This window comes from Pyrus communis, chromosome 11 (assembly GCF_963583255.1).
Source record: "Pyrus communis chromosome 11, drPyrComm1.1, whole genome shotgun sequence".
Classification (NCBI taxonomy): Eukaryota; Viridiplantae; Streptophyta; class Magnoliopsida; order Rosales; family Rosaceae; genus Pyrus; species Pyrus communis.
The window spans coordinates 24,168,680-24,189,575 of NC_084813.1; the positions used below are offsets into that span (position 1 = coordinate 24,168,680).

General features: G+C 37.0%; 3 protein-coding genes across 3 annotated transcripts; 2 read left to right on the top strand and 1 right to left on the bottom strand.

Annotated features, from left to right (window-relative positions):
* The first annotated feature begins 2,289 nt into the window (after window positions 1–2,289).
* LOC137709264 (uncharacterized) lies at window positions 2,290–2,721 on the top strand. The gene has a single exon (XM_068448355.1). The coding sequence runs from the start codon at window positions 2,290–2,292 to the stop codon at window positions 2,719–2,721; it is 432 nt and encodes a 143-aa protein (XP_068304456.1).
* A 3,442-nt stretch (window positions 2,722–6,163) lies between these two features.
* LOC137708065 (small ribosomal subunit protein uS4y-like) lies at window positions 6,164–8,427 on the top strand. The gene is made up of 3 exons (XM_068447048.1): window positions 6,164–6,295; window positions 7,005–7,386; window positions 7,979–8,427. Exons 1-3 carry the CDS (start codon window positions 6,268–6,270, stop codon window positions 8,160–8,162), a joined length of 594 nt encoding a protein of 197 aa, XP_068303149.1. The 5' UTR covers window positions 6,164–6,267; the 3' UTR covers window positions 8,163–8,427.
* A 3,622-nt stretch (window positions 8,428–12,049) lies between these two features.
* On the bottom strand, window positions 12,050–14,167 carry LOC137707522 (tubulin alpha-2 chain-like). The gene is made up of 4 exons (XM_068446405.1): window positions 13,975–14,167; window positions 13,630–13,864; window positions 13,158–13,528; window positions 12,050–12,993 (listed from the first exon to the last, which is right to left on the bottom strand). Exons 1-4 carry the CDS (start codon window positions 14,065–14,067, stop codon window positions 12,340–12,342), a joined length of 1,353 nt encoding a protein of 450 aa, XP_068302506.1. The 5' UTR covers window positions 14,068–14,167; the 3' UTR covers window positions 12,050–12,339.
* Between the last annotated feature and the right edge of the window lie 6,729 nt (window positions 14,168–20,896).

The window sequence follows — 20,896 nt, forward strand, 5'->3', positions numbered from 1 at the left end:
ATATAATATTTAATGTAAAAGTTAATAGAGTTAGAAAATGATATGTGTCCGAGTTATATAGTAAGCATACGTCATAGTTATTTTGTAAATCTATATATATAAAGTGAGAAGGATTAAAAGGTGAAACATTCAAAATACCAAAAATTGTCCTTCAAGAATTCTTAAAATTACAATTGAACCATAAGAATTTAAAGTAATTCACCACATTTTAATTTTGAATGAATTTTAAATTTAAAACTTTAATTAAAAAAAACTCCCATGTTAGTGGGCGGTTTCATGGTTTTGCTTCATTTTTTTTTATGAATAATTTTTTTAATAAAAATATAAAATAGTTATTTAAAAAAAAATTAATATATAAAGTGAGAAGGATTAAAAGGTGAAACATTCAAAATACCAAAAATTGTCCTCCAAGAATTCTTAAAATTACAATTGAACCATAAGAATTTAAAGTAATTCACCACATTTTAATTTTGAATGAATTTTAAATTTAAAACTTTAATTAAAAAAAACTCCCATGTTAGTGGGCGGTTTCATGGTTTTGCTTCATTTTTTTTTATGAATAAATTTTTTAATAAAAATATAAAATAGTTATTTTAAAAAAAATTTAAAAGACATAACCTAATATAAAAAGGTCAATTGCCACACGCGTATGCGTGTGGCAAGAGGCTAGTATAATATTTAATGTGAAAGTTTATTTTATGATTTATTTTTCTTTTTTGGGTCAGTTGTATAAATATCCTTGGATTTTAATGGTGCTCATTTACCACTTGAATAATTTATTTTGACAATTTACCATCTAGACTTCGAAATCTCGTGGATTGCAAACTTGATAACTGTTTTGTAGCGCAAAAATGATCCATTTTGCACCAGGCTCCTATATGACTGAAGTTGGTGGATGCAGAGAGAAAAAGATATGGACGTGAATTGGGGGTTAGGCCATCTCCAATAAAGAGGGCTAAATGTCTAAAAGCCAAAAAATGACTTGATTTGCCAAAAAATTATCTCGACCAGAGGGTTGGGCTATAATTCTATAAATTCCACCAAACCCTATTTGCCTAAAAGGGTATTAGGTTAGCCAAATGTAGTCCCTTCCTAGCCCATTTTTTAGTGCTCAGTTTCTCAGTTTTAATAATGGATTTAAATTTAAAGGCTAGATTTGAAAACATCCAACAATAGTTTAATTATATTAACCAATAAGTTTAAACTATAAACTTAAAACTGATATATTATTGAAGGGACTATGTTTAGCCCATTCGGTTGGAGATGGTATATGAGCATGACTTAACATTGTTCATTTAAAAATCATTTTTTTGCAGGATTATAATTCTAGACGCGGCTATGTTTAGCCATTTCAATTGGAAATGACCTTATGGTAGTGGAGCATGGACATCTGACCTTAGTAGGGTAAGAGAAGGAATGTGAAATGGGAATTTATGTGGGTTTGAAACATATTTTGGTTTATAGATATGTTGATTTACCAAATGAACCTTGAAAAAAATGCACATGTGATATCCATAATCTGATTTAACGGCAAATTTATCAGAATTAGACATGGATGGTACACTAGCACCAAATGTGAAGTCTTAGAGTTCGTTTAGATATGCTTTTAAAATGACTAAAAGCGCTTTTGGTAAAAATATTTCTTAAACCAATATTTAGTAAAAATGCAAATAAATTCTAGAAAAGCACTTAAAGTGCTTCTTAGAAGAAGTACATAACTGGTACTTCTTGCAGAAAGCACATTAGGTCATCTCCAACTGAGGGCTAGCTAGAGGGCTTATTTTAGTTCTCTGGCCCTCCAAGAAATTAATATTTTAATGAACACTACAAGGCCATATTTGCCTCCATCTTCAACCGAGGGCCAAAAGGCCATAGAGCCAAACATAATTTATTATTTAAAAACTACAACTTAAATTCAAATCCAACGGCTAAGTGACATCAACTAGCCGTTAGATTTGAATTTTTCTTTTACTATAAATATGGTGGATATTAGGCTATAATTCACACAACTTTGAATTCAATCTATTTCAATTTAAGTTTGCAATGAATTCCAACTTTTGATCCTCTTCGGATTCCAACTAGAGGTCCTCATCCAATTCCAAAATTGGAAGCAAAATAGGCGCAAATGAGACGAAAAGATGAGGAGTCTGATGAAGAAGTTCAAGTAAGGCGCCATAAACAAAACAGAGCAGCAGCTATGGCTGCGGCCATGGTGTGTCAGCCAACTGAGGAACACCTCAGTGGGGTGGCTCTATTGCTGGTCGCTATTACAAACCACGAAACAGAGCGATGTCGCATGCCAATTTGATGAACAACTACTTCAACCTCAACTCGATGCACACAGAAGAGGATTTCAGACGTCGCTTCCAGATGAGGCGTCATGTCTTCGAGCGTTTACTTCGTGATGTCCAGCAGGTCAATCCAGACTTTCGGCAGAAGTGGAACAGAGCACGCCGCCCTGGTTTCTCACCTCATCAGAATGCTACTGTTGCACTTCAAATGATGGCCTATGGATCTTCAGCTGATTCGATGGATGAAATCCATGGTATGTCTGAGTTTACATGTCTTGATACTCTTGAACAATTATGTGACATAATTGTTCAAGTTTACAAAAACGAGTACCTCCGTGAGCCAAATCAAGAAGATCTGAATCGGCTCATTCACAAAGCTGAAGACCGTGGGTTTCCGAGCATGATAGGGTCATTAGACTGCATGCATTAAGATTGGAAGAACTGTCCCACCGGATGGCAATGAGGTTTTAGCGGAATGTCGAGAAAGCCAACTGTTGTGTTAGAGGCGGTTGCCTCATATGACACATGGATCTAGCATGCCTTCTTTGGAGTCCCTGGATCCCAAAATGACATTACAGTTTTTGGACGTTTACCCCTCTTCAATAACTTGACGGAAGGTAAAGCACCTGAACTTGATTACTACATCAACAACCATGAATACAATATGCGGTATTACTTGGCAGATGGCATCTACCGAAAGTGGGCGATACTTGTCCAAGCAATTCCAAACCCTAGGAATGAAACAGATAAGTTGTTTACCTTACACCAAGAGGCATATGGGAAAGACGTTGAGAGGGCTTTCGGTATTCTACAAGCACGGTGGAAGATCATTAGTGAACCGGCAAGAGGGTGCAGTCGAGAAAATCTAGACTCCATCATGATGTCTTGCATCATATTACACAATATGATAGTGGAGGATGAGCGAGATGGGTATATTGATAGAAAGTCCGATGACGACCAAAAAGATCCAAATAGGTCAAGAAGGGCTTGTGCAAAAATATATGATGGACCTAATTTGCCTTTCAATCCAAGAACTGGTAGTATCTCTACAAATGAGTACATGAGGCGCTATAGAATGATATGTTCAGTGCCACAAACAAATACCTACAACAGGATCTTGTTGCACATCTTTAGGCCAAAAGAAGTATGGAGTAGGCGTTTAAGTTTTATGTTGTTAAATGTCTTTAAAAATATTGTTTAAGTTTCATGTTGTTATATGACATCCCACATCGCCCAGGAGAGTGATCCTTATATGTATATTCTCATCCCTACCTAGCATGAGACCTTTTGGGAGCTCATTGGCTTCGGGTTCCGTAGGAACTCCGAAGTTAAGCGAAAAGAGGGCTAGAGTAATCCCATGATGGGTGACCCACTGGGAAGTTGCTCGTGAGTTCCCAAAAACAAAACCGTGAGGGTTTGGTAAACCCAAAGCGGACAATATCGTTCTACGATGGTGGAGCGGGGCCGGGAAGTGATCAGTCCCGGGCGGGGATGTGACATGTTAAATGTTTTTTTTATGTTGTATAATTTGTATGTTGGTTAATGTTATTTAATGTTGTTTCATATTGTTTAATGTTGTTTCATATTGTTTAATGTTGTTTCATGTTACTTAATTTAATTTAATTTAATTTAATTTTATGTTGTATAATGACTTAGGAAGTTATAGGAGAAAAATATGAAACAAATTTTGTGAAATAGAAGTTATAGGAAAAAAATAGAATTTAAAATAAAATGAAACAAATTTTGTGAAATAGAAGTTATAGGAAAAAAATGGAATTTAAAAAAAATATGAAACAAATTTTGTAAAATAAAAGTTATAGGGAAAAAATAGAATTAAAAAAATATATATGAAAAATAGAAGTTATAGGAAAAACTTTGTAAATAAAAAATAATAATAAAACTGTAAAAAAAAAAAAAAATCAAATCAACATGAATAATGATTTTAGCATTTGAATTTTAGCTTAAGGATTCCTGTCGGTTATAACTGACAAGAATAATGATTTTTCTGGCCAGCCCCGGGCTGGCTGGCTACATGCAGCCAGCCCTCCAGCCCTTTCACATTCCGTGCGACCCTCTCAGATTCCACGAGCCCCCTGGCCTAGCACTTGGTTGGAGACGATTTTCGGGCTATTTTCGGCACTCTGGCCCTTTGGACCCTTCGGTTGGAGATGGCCTTAAGTGTTTTTGAAACTAAAAAATATTTTCTCTAAAAGTACTTTCAGTCATTTTAAAAGTACATTAAAACGAGTTTTTATACGGTAAGTTACCAAAATAATTCTTCGGGTGGTGATTCGCACCCATGAAAATTCAAGTGATATTTATGCAAATTCCTCTTCTTTTTTTTTCCTTTTTTTCTTTTTAAAATAAATTTGGTGCTCTTGCATTATTATTTGTACAATTCGTGACAACAACTATTTTTCTTCTTCTTTACCTTGCTTTTGATTCGTTAGCACTGAGAGGTAAAAGACCATTAAACCTCCGCTCCCCCTTGGAGAAGGATTTGACAACGTCAAGGTACCGTTTGGTACGTGGGACAGGACGGAATAGAGTGGGACAAGACGTTCCGTCCCATGTTTGGTGCGCCTAAAATGGGTGGAACGAGCTGTTCCACGGGACGAGTTTTGGGTGAATTTTTGTTCCACCTCACCCCCCTGGAACGACTCGTTCCACATCCGTGGAACACAAAATTATAACCTCTCCGTCTCCTTCTTCTTCCTCCTTGTTTCCATCCGAGGGCATCTTTGCTCCCGCTCCGTTCCGTTCCGTCCTGTCCCGTCCTGTCCCGTCCCATTCCGTTCCGTCCCGTCCCGTCTGCATACCAAACGATACCCAAATCTTCTTCTCTCGTTTTTTTTTTTTTTTTTTTTTTTTTTTTTTTTGGTTTGTACCAATTAGAATTTTGTTTGAGTGTAATACATGAGATTTGCATAAGTAAGCGTTAGATTGACCTAAAGGTTGATATAAAAGAGATACGGTCCTCAAAATAAGGACTTTAGGTGAGCAACATTAGTAACGTATATGTGGGTAAAGAGCTCATCACTTGACTAGAGCTAAAAATTTGTCTCTTGATGCTATAAGCACAATTTTAAAAGCTTGTAACTTGATATTTATATGTTAAGGTATAACGTTGGTAGAACATATTTGACGAATTTGGTTCATTTTAACACTAAAAATGTATTAATATTTAATTAAAATGAACCAACTTGTAATTAGATTGGTATGGTTTGATGTTGCCTCTATGGGAAACCGGCTAAACCAAATCAAACCGCCTATAAATTTCATTGGTTTTGGCATGTGACATTTTTATACGAGTTACCGCATTTACCATTATGTTTCATCTCATACATAAGAGACACTGTTCTCTACTTGATCTTAATCGGTTTTCAACTAAACGGGGGGTGGGTTATGAGGTTTTACTAACGCTTTTACACTGATTTTCGCACTAACATTTTAAAAAATACAGTTTATCAAACATTCAACTAATTTATTTTACAACTAATTATTCTTAAAGACATCAAAGTAGGCTTTTTTAAAAAAGTGCAACAATTCTAAACTAGCCCTGAATCGCCAAACTGTCCAACAAAAGTTTGGTTTTGATTGGCTTCGCCTCCATTTCATGTAACCGAATCAAAACTCCCCATTTCATGTAAAACCGATTCAAACCAGACTGCGTCCAAAATTAGTTGGACCCAGTGTACCCATATAGTCAGCCCAAAATTAGATGCTTACGTTCGAAATGGGGAAAAGTCCAATCCAAAGGTAAAGGGCTTTTTCCGCACAAGCCCAGCACAACACAGGGGCAAATTTGTCATTACGCTCGCACCACTAGGGTTTAGCCAAATTTAGGGTTTGCATATAAGGCGAAACAAAGTGCCATTTGTGTCGTCCTCTTCTCTCAGAACTCGGCAGCGCGAGCCTCCCCCTCTCTCTCACTCTCTCACTCTCCTTTCTGGATCTGACCTAGGGCTAGCCAGCCATGGTGCACGTCGTCCATTACCGCAACTGTAAGCCTCTCATCTCCCTCTCATCTCCCTCTCTATCTTATATCTACGGAGCAATTAGGGTTTCGATTGAGCTGTTTATCTTTGTTTGTAGATTTTGATTTCTTTCTTTTCGAATGATTTAGCTATTTGTTGGTTTTATTATCCTAATCCGTTGAAGTTTATCGAGTTTTTGAGTTTGCCCATTTGTGTTAATCGTCATTAAACTTTGATTTCGTTAAGTATCCTCCTCTTAATTCAGCATTTGCAGCCAAATGAGTGTTTAATCTGTATTTATACAATTTTTTTTGCTTATGATGTTACTGGATTTTCTTGGATTAATCATGTTTGCTTTGTTTATGCTGGATCTAGCTAAATCACATTTGGTTTCAAGTATTTATGTTGAAAAATCTTGTTCTAAATTGTTTACATTGAAGCTGTTTTTTTCCATTAAAAGAAAAAAAAACCTGAAAAGAGTTAGGGTTTAGTACAAAAGTCTTAGGGGGGTGCTTAAAGTTTACACTTTTTTCTGATAGAACGATTTTCGTTTTTACCCCTGTTATTAATCCCTTTTTTTACTATCAGCGTGTGATGTTATCTATCAATTGAAAACCTGTGTATGTTTCATTATTGAAATTCAAGTTTTGAATTATGATTTCGTTCTTGTCAATTTTTGATATTGTTGAATGAAATTTGTATTGAAATGTTTGTACATTGTGATGTGTGATGGCAGATGGGAAGACCTTCAAGAAGCCACGTCGTCCTTATGAGAAGGAACGTTTAGATGCTGAGCTGAAGCTTGTTGGAGAATATGGACTCCGCGCAAAGAGGGAACTGTGGAGGGTACAGTACTCTCTGAGCCGTATCCGTAATGCTGCCAGAGAACTTCTTACCCTGGATGAGAAAAATCCTCGCCGTATCTTTGAGGGTGAGGCTCTTCTTCGCAGGATGAACAGGTATGGGCTTCTGGATGAGAGCCAGAACAAGCTCGATTATGTGTTGGCTTTGACAGTGGAGAACTTTTTGGAGCGTCGTCTTCAAACCCTTGTGTTCAAAACTGGTATGGCCAAGTCCATTCACCACGCCAGAGTTCTCATCAGGCAAAGGCACATCAGGTATAAACCTTGTTACTCAAAACGTCGTTTGTGTTATCTGTTTGTTACATATCTATAGTTGGGAGATGTGTGTTAATAAGATGGCAATTTTTCTACCAACATGGTTGATCTTCTTATTTGTTAGTTCAGCTTCAAATTGTTTTGGACGGCTAATGATTTTCATGTGTTTTGTAAATCAAGCTTCATATTTTCCAACTGTTCTCTCTTGGTTATTACTTGTTGTCTGGTTATTTGTGTGAGTTTATAATAAGCATGTGTTCTTTGGTATTTGTCGTGACTAAGTGGGTTAACTGCGTGTGTCTACAATTTTTATGATATTATTTGTGAACACACATTGTTCATACTAAGCATGTGTTCTTTGGTATTATTATTATCTTCAGATTAAGCATAGTGAAATGAACATTCTATATCTATCAACGTTTTTGGGTGAAGAGTTGGAGGGCGGGAGTTGGGTTTTTCTATTTTGTCTGCTGGAGCCATCTTTGTCGTACAGCACAATGTTCTCGCGGAAAAGAAATGCGTTGTATGTTTTGTTAAGTTTGATGTCAAAGCTTGTGGTGTTTATTTTTCAATATCCTTCTTTCATTGCCAGGGTCGGAAGGCAGGTGGTCAACATCCCATCTTTCATGGTGAGGGTGGACTCCCAGAAGCACATTGACTTCTCTCTCACCAGTCCCCTCGGAGGTGGGCGCCCTGGAAGGGTGAAGAGAAGGAACCAGAAGGCCGCTGCCAAGAAGGCTGCTGGTGGTGATGGCGACGAAGAGGAAGAAGAATGAAGTGGAGGCCTCTCAATTTAGAAGCGTTTCGATATCATGAGCCTTGATTTTATCGTTAGTTTCTTTTACCGACCTTTACAGTTTATTTTAGCGGATGTTATAAGCGTTTCTTGCTCGTGTTTTGTTGCGACTAGAGCTCAAATGTTTTGCTTTAAATACCCTAAGTAATGAATTTTGTGTTAGCTTATTATAACTTTGGATCTATGTCTCTAATTTCGTTGCACTGTTTGCTTTGATTTGATGAATTGTCCTGTGTTTTTTTCTCTGCCTCTTTCGTGTCGAGCATTTTTCTCATAATTTCATTTTGTAACCGTAGCATATGTAGGTTTGCATGTCCAAACTACCTTAATTGATTTTTTCTCATCATATCTTAAATTGCGGCCATTCTTCCATTTTTGCAAATATCCTTGTAATTTATCCTGTAATTTCTCGTGTGTCCAGGCGTCCATCGAAGCATTCTTATTATGCTATACTCATTTTTTTGTATGTATGGATTTTTACCTGTCTATATTCCCCAACACGCACGAAAATTACTTTAATATCATATGACGGTCGCACAAATCCCCAACACGCTCGAAAATTACTTGGGTCGCACAAATGCACAACATGCTCGTAAAGTACTTGTCTCGATCTAATTTGCTTAATTTGCGTTTCAATTAAGAGAATTGTTATTGATTTTCTTCAATTATTGATGTCTATCAATATAGTGAGAGGTGTCCAATTTCTTTTGTGGTTAAGGAGTTGGGTCTCCATCTCGATAAATTTTTAATTGTGAAGGAGACCCAAGTGGTACATCATACATTTTAATGAGAATAGTGAGGTTATTAATTTTTTAGCATATATATCTTATTATTTATATAATAATACGATAATATATCATTTCGTGTGTTGATCACATCGAAAAATCTCTTCTCCCTCTCTCTCTCGTGCACGTAATCAAAATCATGCGGTATCACGTTTTGAATTTGAAAAATGGAATTTGGTGGGGTCCCTCTCACGTGTTCCACATTAATTCCGGTCTTAGATATTTATCTCATTGCAATTACACCCAACCACGTCTTCTAGAGATTTATCTTCCGTCTCGGTGTTGTGTGGCATTGTTAAATCAAACACGTGTCATGTTGTTGCCATGCCGTATATATGGGTTCGTTTTTCATTTGGAGAAAATTTTCATTGCGACGGGAATATAAGTTTGACATCATGTATTTTAATAGGAGTGAATCGAGTGATGTGAAATTTTATTTTTCAAGCAATTAATTTTTTAACCCACATATCTCACCGTTTGTATAGTATACGTGGTGTATCATTTTGTGTATCAATCACACTGAAAATTCATAGTAGATCAATGTCAGACCGAATCAATCAAACTACTCAAGAATTTACGTGCGAACATGAGAATAATATGGGACTCAGTGGGCCAGCTGCCCTAGCCAAGTTTTTCCTGTTCTAACGAGAAAAAGATATGATAATGTTTGGTTAGCTGATATGCTTGAGTTGTTTTAACTCTTAAGATAGAGACAATATAATCCTAATCATAGTGAAAAGGCCATCGCTTAAGAAAGAACTCTCATGCTACAACAGTATAAAAACAAATAATAATACGTAATCGATTTGAAATACCTTCACAGTTGGATTTGAATACTTTAAATCAAATTACTAATTGATTTCCATACAAAACGCGAAACAGCCTCGGCCTCCTCATCCAGCTACAACGAAAAAGGCCGTTAGAGCGGTCTCCAAGTCGTGGAGTTTATAACAACCACATGTCCCGTCGGTCCACCACGTGGCCAACCTCGTTTTCTCTCATTATTTCCACGTGTCGACCTCCCATAAGTTTCCGCCCACAATAAAGATTATTTAACCTCGGGTTCCATGCCAGAGCTCGCGTTCGTCCAAAGCCATAGCTCTCGCCACTGCGCAATACGCACCGTTTCGACCAACATGATGACACTGCGTCACAAGCAGGAGGAAGAGAACCGGAACCGGAACCAGATCGAGATTCGGGAGATGATGGAGAAGGTCCGGCGGAGCATGCTGTTCGTTTCGTCGAAGGAGAAGAAGGCGTGTACGGACGAGCGGGAGGAGGACAGCGCGGGGTCGTCGGAGGAGATGGAGTCGCCGAGGTCGGTTGGGCGATGGCGGAGGAGGACGACGAAGGAGGGGTGCGTGATGCACAGCCAGGTCTTGAGGATCAGAGAGGAGGACTCGCATCTCGGCGAGAGTACGGTTCCGATAGGTGCTGCTGCTGCGGCCGGCAAAGATTATCACGGCATGGACGTTGTGCTTTTCGCCCGGCCAATCTTGCCTTCCTCGCCTCTCAAGAAAACGATCAACGCTTAGTTTGCGCTAATTACTCTGCTAATCATGTTCAGGTTTGTTATTTTTTCCTCTCTTTTTTCTGAAATTGATTGATTAATTTGTTGCTTTAGTTTCTTTGATTTCCTTATGAAATTCTGGTGTCGGTGGTGATCTTGATTGTTTCAAATCTTGATCTGCAAATTATTTGAGGATTTGGTTTTAATTGTTTATTCGAACCTTGAGTTTTTGACCATAGCTTCTGTTTGGATGCTGGGAAAATTCATGTTAATCAAAGTTCATACAGGATTGTTTTCAGAATTTTCTCAGAAGTGTGGATTTTCTTTTCAGAAGTAAATTACTATTTTTCAAAATCCTCTGATAAGATCAAAGCAAGTCCTGAATTTCTGTTAAGAAATTGCTTAACTTGTTTTCGGTTCAAGAAATCACAATTTTATTCGTTGGTCCATATAATTTTCTCGGCATCCAAACGACCCTTTCAAACTTTTCCGATTCTTTAATTTTCTTTTGACTATTTCACTTTCCCTCCATTTGTCTGTTATTGGGCTTGGCCCAATTATTGTTTGGATCTTAATGGGCTTACTTGTTTTTCGTTTAGGAGGAAGAAGTTGATGGCTTTCATGGTGAAGAAAAGAGCTGCAATGAAAAATTCCGAGGAGAAAGACGAAGAGTTAGAATTAAGTTCCATCTTTGTGTTTTTTTTTTCCTTTCTTTCTAGGATAAAAGTGTAGTCAGTTTGTTCTGCAAGCTTTTCAGTTTGTTCTGCAAGCTTTTCTGTACAGTTAAACAAAAATACTTTTTGATAAATCAAAAGCACTTTTTGAAATAGCTGAAAACTTTTTTGAAGCACATAACAGATGCTTTTTGCAAGAAACAATTTAAACGCTTCTAGGACTCAAAAATATTTTACTAAAAGTGGTTTTGGTAATTTTAAAATACTTCCCAAGGAGCCCAAAAGTGTTTCCGACTACCGTTGTATTGTAGAGGAAACACTTCCAAAGCACTTTGCTTATATCTTTTGCTCTAACGTTAAAAGCACGTATAGCAAAACTGCTTGCGCAGATCGTTTTGTTAACGTGAGGTCCTTTCCAACCACTAGGAAATAACTGCCCGAGGGACACGTGCCCAAAAGAGGATATATTTTTCCTAAAATTGGTTTCAGTAATTTTAAAATACTTCCCAAGGAGCTCAAAAGTGTTTCCGACTACGGTTGTATTGCAGAGGAAACACTTCAACGCACTTTGCTTAAATCTTTTGCTTATGTTAAAAGCACTTATAGCAAAACTGCTTGCGCAGATTGTTTTGTTAATGTGAGGTCCTTTCCAACCACTGGGAAACAATTGCCCGAGGGACACATGCCCAAAAGAGGATGAATAAGTCTACTGGTCAAGGGCCCACTACAACAACGATATTGTCTATAATTTACCACATGTTCAATCCTTCAGGTGTGGAGGTTTATCACAAAAGATTTCAGTATTAATTAGAGAAGGGTATTTTTATTTAAACTGCTTTTTTTTTGGTCCTCTGGTCCATGTGAGACAATGGGTTCCAACAATACTGCTTAGAAAGGGTCAGAATTGAGAGATTCGGTGTACATAGCCTAATTTTGAAGAGTTAACTACTTCAATATTATTTTTCAGTTTGTTAGTCTAAAGTCTGAACACGTAAACACACGATTATTCTAGTATTTGTTGACCTCACCAATTTTAAATGTTAACATGTCTGAATTGAGCCGAAAAACATCATCACGTGACCGAATTGTAACAAAAGAAAGCATTCCATTAATAATAAAATTCAACAAGTTTCGTTAATCTGGATCACATTAACAGCTTTTTTAAGCTAAACCAACAACTACCTAATTCTAATACTCATCGTCTTCACCATCGTCACCATCAGCAGACTCAAGCCCAACTTCCTCATAGTCCTTCTCGAGCGCGGCCAAGTCCTCCCGAGCCTCCGAAAACTCTCCTTCCTCCATGCCCTCACCCACATACCAGTGCACGAAAGCACGCTTCGCGTACATCAGATCAAACTTGTGATCAATCCTCGAAAACACCTCAGCAACACTTGTGGAGTTGGAAATCATGCACACAGCCCTCTGAACCTTGGCCAGGTCGCCGCCAGGAACGACAGTAGGAGGCTGGTAGTTGATGCCGCACTTGAACCCAGTCGGGCACCAGTCCACAAACTGAATGGTCCTTTTAGTCTTGATCGTGGCCACGGCCGCATTGACATCTTTCGGAACCACATCTCCCCTGTACATCAAACAGCAGGCCATGTATTTTCCGTGCCTTGGGTCGCATTTCGCCATCATAGACGCCGGCTCAAAGGCGCTGTTGGTGATCTCTGCCACAGAGAGCTGCTCGTGGTAGGCCTTTTCTGCGGAGATCACAGGTGCGTATGACGAAAGCATGAAGTGGATTCTTGGGTAGGGGACCAAATTGGTCTGGAACTCCGTCACGTCCACATTGAGTGCGCCGTCAAAACGCAGAGAAGCAGTGAGTGAGGAAATAACCTGCACAGAAAACACAATCCCTCAACCAAATTAGCAAGAAACGCACAGGAAACAAACTATCAAACACTTCGACGGCACAAGAGTAAATTATCAAATGCTATAAGTTCACACGGGCAAATTATCAAACACCTTCGGTGCACAATGAAAGCTTCAGTCAGTTTTACCTGAGAGATCAGCCTGTTGAGGTTGGTGTAAGTGGGTCTTTCAATGTCGAGAGACCTGCGGCAGATGTCGTAGATGGCTTCGTTGTCGAGGAGAACCGACACATCGGTGTGCTCCAAGAGGGAGTGAGTGGAAAGCACGCTGTTGTATGGCTCAACGACGGAGGTTGAGACCTGAGGAGACGGGTAGACTGTGAACCCAAGTTTCGATTTCTTTCCGTAATCGACAGAGAGCCTTTCCAAGAGCAGAGAGCCGAGGCCAGAGCCGGTTCCACCTCCAACGGCGTGGAACACCAGAAAACCTTGAAGCCCCGTACAGTTATCAGCAAGCTTTCGGATTCGATCAAGGCAGAGATCAACAATCTCCTTCCCAACTGTTGGAACACCAGCACAATAAATCAAACGAGAATCAACGGAATTATTTCGCATTTTGAAATCGGAAGTTCGAAATTGGGGTTGTGAGAGAGTTTCTTACTTGTGTAGTGGCCTCTGGCGAAGTTATTGGCGGCGTCTTCTTTGCCGCTGATGAGCTGCTCCGGGTGGAACAGCTGGCGGTAAGTGCCGGTCCTCACCTCATCGATAACGGTGGGCTCGAGGTCCAAAAATACGGCACGGGGGACGTGCTTTCCGGCTCCGGTTTCGCTGAAGAAGGTGTTGAAAGCGTCGTCTCCGCCACCGACGGTCTTGTCACTCGGCATTTGGCCATCAGGCTGCACAAAAAAAATCGAAGATAAAAATAAAAATCCCAAATTACATTTGGAACAGAGAGATAAACAAAACCCGGTACCGAAATGGAGGAATAAATTCAAAAACAACGGACCTGGATGCCGTGTTCGAGGCAGTAGAGCTCCCAGCAGGCGTTTCCGACTTGGATTCCGGCCTGACCGATGTGGATGGAGATGCACTCTCTCATTTTTTTTTTCTCTTTTGGGTTTTGTTTTCGTGAGAAGAGAGAGCGAGATGTGCAGAGAAACAGAGGAAATTTGATTATTTGAATTTGTGCGAAGGATGAGATTTGGGAATTTATAACGGTATTGAAGCCAAGAAATTGGGTGGCATGAAATTTTGAAAAAGCCGAGGTTTGGTGGGTCCCATCTGTATGTGACCGTTAGATTTGAAATTTGAATTGTGAAAGCGCGAGAACCGACTTAGTCTAGTTTTATTGGACTGGGCTAGCCTTTGCACAAGTCTCAGCTAGCCCACTTTACAAATTGACCTATCAAGCCTGTTTGGGCCTTTGGGCTTTGGACTGTTTTGTCCTGGCCGTGTGCCTGCACCCTTGAATCTAAGCTCAAATCCCCCTTTTGTGTGTAAATTTATAGTAGTTTATAATGAAATATCGCCGTGTAAAAGTTTGTGTGATCAAGATGACTTAAAAGATTGGGTTAAGCCAAACCTTTTGGAAATGATATAATAGCAGTCGCTCAAGGTTAAATCTCACTCGACTCCAAAAAAGACATTCTCAAGGCACTAGTTGAATTCTGGCTAGGAGTCATACAATCGATTCCTCGCCAACTATGCGAGTGTTGAATTAATCATTCTATGAATTGCATCGCCGATTTTTGTTATTGGGTTTGCCTTCTTTTCCTGGTACTGCACACCAACTTCAAAGTTACCCGAGAATGTAGAATAGAAGAAACAGATGTATCCTCGATGCCAAGTTGGTTTAGAAAGTCTAGTAAATAATATACCCATTTCACATTTGCTAATTTGGTTTAAAGTCCACACATTCTAACCAAGACTGATCATGACCATCATTTTAAGAAGATGGAAATTTGATTTTATAAATGTAAATCCATCCCAAAGCTCATCATGTTCTTACTTTGCGGCCAAATGTCCCTTCAATTGTATGGTGTACCGTTCCGTGTTTCAAGCACACTGAAAAATTTCCCCGTCCCCACAACTAATCATGATTAACACTTTGTGAAAAAGTTATAGGATTCCAATCTCCAATTGTGACATCTTATTTTTCTTCTGTTGGGTCCATTTGGGGCTATTTAATACACATGCAATGTTTACTTCGAAACAGTTTTGTATCTGCTTTACAGACATCCTGGGGCATAAATCATGCTCGCAAACTTTACAGAAAGTTTGCAACTTTGAGAGCCCATGCTTGTGTTTCTTTTAGCAGCTGTGTCATTGCATCTTCCGAATACAAAAAGGTATATCGGAAGGAACGAGATTACAGCCGAATTGTAATTTGCGAGATTCGAACTAAATACCTACGTTGTTATGAAGTAGAGATTAGGTGCAAAAACTTCAAAACACGAATAGCGTTTGAACTATAGTTTCACGAGTTATTAAAAGTTGTGATAGTTGCATTAACAGGTTTACACATTCAAGAAAATCTTGTGCGCGACATCCCCGTATAAGGCGATAAATTCAATGGAGTGCGAAATATGTAGGGTTGGGCGTGATCATATACATCTCTTTGTCACGAGGTATGTGTGGATGATTGACGTGGTTCTAGTATGTCTGTTGCCCTATGTATCTCCCACGACTTTGAGTGTCATTTGGAAGGCTGGATGAGATTCGGTCTTGGAATAGAATTGGATTGGCAAGGATTGGTTATGCAATACTTACAACCCGTGCATATGAATGGGTTAGATAATTCATTTTATTGTGGATTCATAGCTCATTATGTTCATCTCACGTTTTGACACAACAAACAACAAACTAAACTCAAATCTAGTTTGAATGATCATAACCTATCCCAACTAGCTCACCAACGTGTTCGAATTTCTTGCCCTACTACTCAAGGATGCAAAGGAGGTAGGGTTGATTGACGTGGTTCTACTGCCGAATTCAATAATTTCTCTATTGTAAAGTAGGAATAATAAAAAGTTTAGACGGAATAACTGAGATTGTGACAATTTGGGGGGGTCCCCGAAGTGTGGTGTGGTGCAGACGAGTCTTCACTTCTTTTCCCATGATTTTCCGGTATTCGTTTGATTGATCATGAATTTTGAACATAAAGCTGTCTTCAAATAACAATTCACTGGCTCATAAAAATTGAACCTTTTTTTTAATTAATTGAAAAATCAAATAAAATACTTTAGTTATTTTTAATCAAATCAAGTACTTTAATTATTTTTAAGTAATTTCTGTGCAGCCGATTGAGCACAGACTCCAAAAATGTGGTCCAAGCAAAAGCAAACATATAAGATTATAGACTCTTTGTCTCCAGATTGTGGTCCTAACTTAATTTAATTTAATTCTTTCTAAGTTCCAAGCAGCTTTTATTTTGGGAAATGGATCATTTCTGGATCCCTTCCTTCTAATCTATTAAGTTCGGAAATTCGAGCCGTTGAAATTTTATCTAACCGTTAAAGTTATTATAACTTTTAAAGTGAGCCCCTATTTGTAGCTATTGGATCAAATTTCAACAGCCTATATCCTCGAACTTAGTGGATTAAGAGAAAGGGGTACGGACAGGATCCCTTTCCCTACTTTTGCATGCTAGCCAGATAATTAAAACTTAAAAAAAAAATTTAACAATGTTTAAATGTTTAATTAGGAGTATAGATTCATAAGGGCTCGTTTATAACTGTTTTTAAAATGATAGAAAACGTTTTTGGGTTTCAAAAGTATTTGAAATGTTTTCTGCAAAAAAACACTAGTTATGTGCTTTCTTTAAGTGTTTTTTTCAGTATTTATTTACATTGTTACTAGGAATTGATTTCAAAAATATTTTCATTAAAAACGCTTTTAACGATTTTAAAAATACTTTCAAACGAGATCTAACTAAACTAAACCCTAATTTGAGAAGCATATCACATGCTTTAGTGTTAGCAAAACATCAACAAGGACAAGTTTCAAAAAAAAAAAAAAAAAAAAAAAAAAAACATCAACAAGGACAGGAGTAGCTCACCTAGTGTCCCCAAAAGGACACACATTGCGACTAAAGCCACTTCAACTTATAGGGCCTAAAAACACTTGGGGCTATGTCTTTGCTTTTATATAGCCTCTTCCAACGGACCTGGATTGTGCGCCATTCCCATCCCATACCCTTTTCATTCATTTTTATTTCCGTTGTCAAGATTAAGGCACGTTAATATTTTATATTGAATTTTTTTTATAGAAATAATAAGACAAAAAACAATAAGAATATAAAATGTTGACGTGTCTTAACTATGACCACACAAATAAAAAAAGATGGGAAAGATATGGGATGGGGGAGGGCAGACAATCCAAGTCCTCTTCTAACATATTAGCCAAAGTTTCTCAGACCCATTGGAGTAGGTCAACAAATTACACTTGTCTGTCAAATGCAATGACTATTTTGATCAAACTTTTTGAACTCAGTGTCGGATACCGGTTGGTTACTTGCAATTAAGCAGTCAGTTTTCTTGCGAGTTAGGTATTTCGAAAGACGACAGACCATATGAATTTGTTAATGTGAAGAATTCGTTTGGTCCTAAATAACTTCAAGATTAGAAAGAAAGTTAATTTGACGTTATATATGTGACAACATGCGTTCCATCATTGGTTAGCATGAAAAGCTTTGCTAACGTCTTTCCAAGAAGATGATGCTAGGTTAGTTGTAACTTTTCAATTCTTTCTTTGTGATTTCTTATCAATTATAATATGATTAAGGTTGAATATTTTTCAATTTTTTGAATTGTAATTTGTCATCACTTGTTGGTCAAGTTCCTGTTCCTAGTTTTCAGTTTGGAACTTCGAGAAATCAATCCAACTAGTAATTAATGGTGGGTTTTTATTTATTTTTATTTTTATTTTTATTTTTATTTTTTATTTTATTCTTTCAAAGAAATCAAAACTATAAGTTCTAATTTACATGGGCTTGTACTTTTATCGTTACAATCTAATCAATTGACCTAACCCGTATTTACAATTAGTTGTAAATTTATGAAAACAACTTTCACACGTCGAGTGTATGCCTCATTTCTTCTTATCGCACACATTACGCTTAAAGAAGAAGTAGGTATGTACTCTGATAGTTTTTTCTCGGGTTTTAGGAGATAAATATAATTGCACTTTTCGGTTGAGCCTTGGTTTTTGGTGGGGCAACTGCTTGATCCCATATTTTTTTGGCCCAAATATAAACCCTTCCTCCCATAAAGTAAATGTTTGTGTGAGCCCAAATTGTGCCCATAATTTTGGTTGTCTTTTAGTGGATGCATAAAGAAAAGAAAATTTTAACGATAAATTTCCGGTATTGTTCACTTTAACGAAAAATTATATTTTTTTCACTAAAATGTCAATCCTGGTACTATTCACTTTACCCTTTATTTTGTCATTATCATTAAAACTCAAAGTTTTCAAGTCATTTTCGTTAATTTTCCTTAAAGAAAAAGAAGTTAGTCTAAGTTTGGTTTGGAGTTGGTGTAGCTTCTTAAAAAAGTTGGGGCCTTAATTGTGATTAGTAAATAAATAAATAAAGTTTTTTTTTATTAAAATCATGGGTCCAAAATAGTGCAAAAAAAAAAAAAAAAAACAACTCTACACATGCTTCTAAAAAAAAAGTGTTTTTTTTTCTTCTTTTCTTTTTTTAATTAAATGAATATAAACAGTACCAATTAATGAAACTTTCGTACTAACAATTCTACCTCTATCTTCCTTTGCTAATAGCACTTTTAGTACTATAGTTTACCAAATACTTGCGTTTTTCCCAGTTTATTTTCATAGTACAACATAAGTAATTTTGAAAAAAAAATTAAAAACCCCAAACTATCCCTTAATATTATATCAAATGTAGCTTACATTAACGACAAAAATGTGACATTTGATATAACATATGATTCTAATTGAGCTAATGGACAATGGAGATATGATTAAGAAGAAGATGATGATAGTTCATGGAAGCTAAAGTTTCACAAAATTTAATCACTTTGTTGGAGTTTTTGATTTGCCAACTCACCTACTCCTAACATGGCAACTATCCATTTGTATTTGTACCTCACTCCACCGGACAAAAGATATTTACCTTTTCGATTTTTAAGACCACTCAACTTAATCATGATTTCCAAGGCCAAAATGCATGATAAATGGAGTGCACAAGGAAATGGGTCCATGTATTGCTCTGTAAATGTAACCTTTTATCTTGATACTTTATGCATTATAACATAGAAAACAACATTAGAGGCATATTGCTTTGTTGTAAAGGGTCGCCTAATGCGGAAAAAACATGTCTGTCATAGTGTTATCTAGTTCAGTTTCTATCTATTTCTTCACGTGATTAACGATATAAACTGAAGTGATATATTACGTGATTGGAAAATCTTAATTCACCTATTGATGCGTTTCAAGGGCATGTTCGGCATGAGGATTTCCTTCTAAACGTGTAAGATTTTGAGTCCTTGGCTTATTTGATGGGGTGTGTTACTCATCCAATACAATGGATTGAAAGATCATATTTGTCAAGTTAATTAATCTTTCCTAAACAAATTCTAACAACCCAAAAAATCGTGTCAACTGCAAATGACTTGTAACTCAGTTGGTTAAAAACATTGGTTTTTGCATTCAATGTCCCATATTAAAATTTTCCTTTCTATAATTTAATTTAAATTATCATATCGTTTGGAAAAAAGAAAAAAATGGTCTCGAAGTTGCCAAAAATCTTGTTGGGACTTCTAAGAGCAACTCTAGCATGTGAAACCTCTTCCCAGGCAATACACTATGCTATTCACCTGGTGAACAGTAACTGCCCTTAATGAACAGTAATCGCCTTTTGCATCTCCACCGTTGCACTTTAATAGCCCTGACAATAGGTAATAAAATATTAGTATTTTATTTATTTATAAAATAATACAAAATAATTTTAATTATAATTTCGGATAAGATTTTTAATCGTTCTCGTTGCGCCACGTGTTATTATCCAAAGTATTATTAAATAATACAAAATAATTTTATTTATAATTTCGGCTAATGAACACATGCAATGTCAGTCGAAAGGGGTGCTTCCACGAATATGGTATAAATTTATTTATGATCCTACAATGTATTTTTCATTTTTCAATTCACAAACATAGAGAGAGAAAACAAAAAGTATTTCCTTCCATCTAAAATCTATCAAAAATTATAGGATATCAAGGTGTTGGTTGAAATGCCTAAATGAGATTATGAGAATGTGGTAATGTGTATTGAGAACATTGTAGCAACGGTTTCTTAGTTTTAAACTCAATTGGAGCGTTGGTCTTTTAATTAAAATTTTGTGACTATTAGTTCCTTAACTCATCAAAATATGCAACCATGATAATTTTCGTCAATTCTGTTTGATCTTCTGTCAAAATAGGTCATGGTGGAAGGACATTGCTACAATTAGATTAAAGTTGAGGGATCATTTCTCCAATTGGGTCAAAGTTGAGGAACCATTGTTTTAATTGAGTTAAAATTGAGGGATCATTGCTACAATTTTCTTATTTTGTTTTTGATATTTGCCACTTAATTCTGCCCCCTGTGTGTGGCACGTAACTTATTTTAACGGAAATTCTGACAGAGTTGATGAAAATGACCATAATACACGTTTTGATAAATTAAGGGACAAATGATTATGAATTTAACAGTGAATGAACCATTGCTCTAATTTAATCAAAATTAAGGAATCATTGCTACATTTTCCTCAATGTATATTAGAACAAAGAGAAATTCATGAATTTAACTATAAAACCAAGCGTTAAAACATATGAACATATCATCGCTAATATCAAAACCCTATATATGAAATTCCCGTTCTTTAGATTTTGTATTAAAATTTGTCGTTTGATTAAAAAACAGACGTT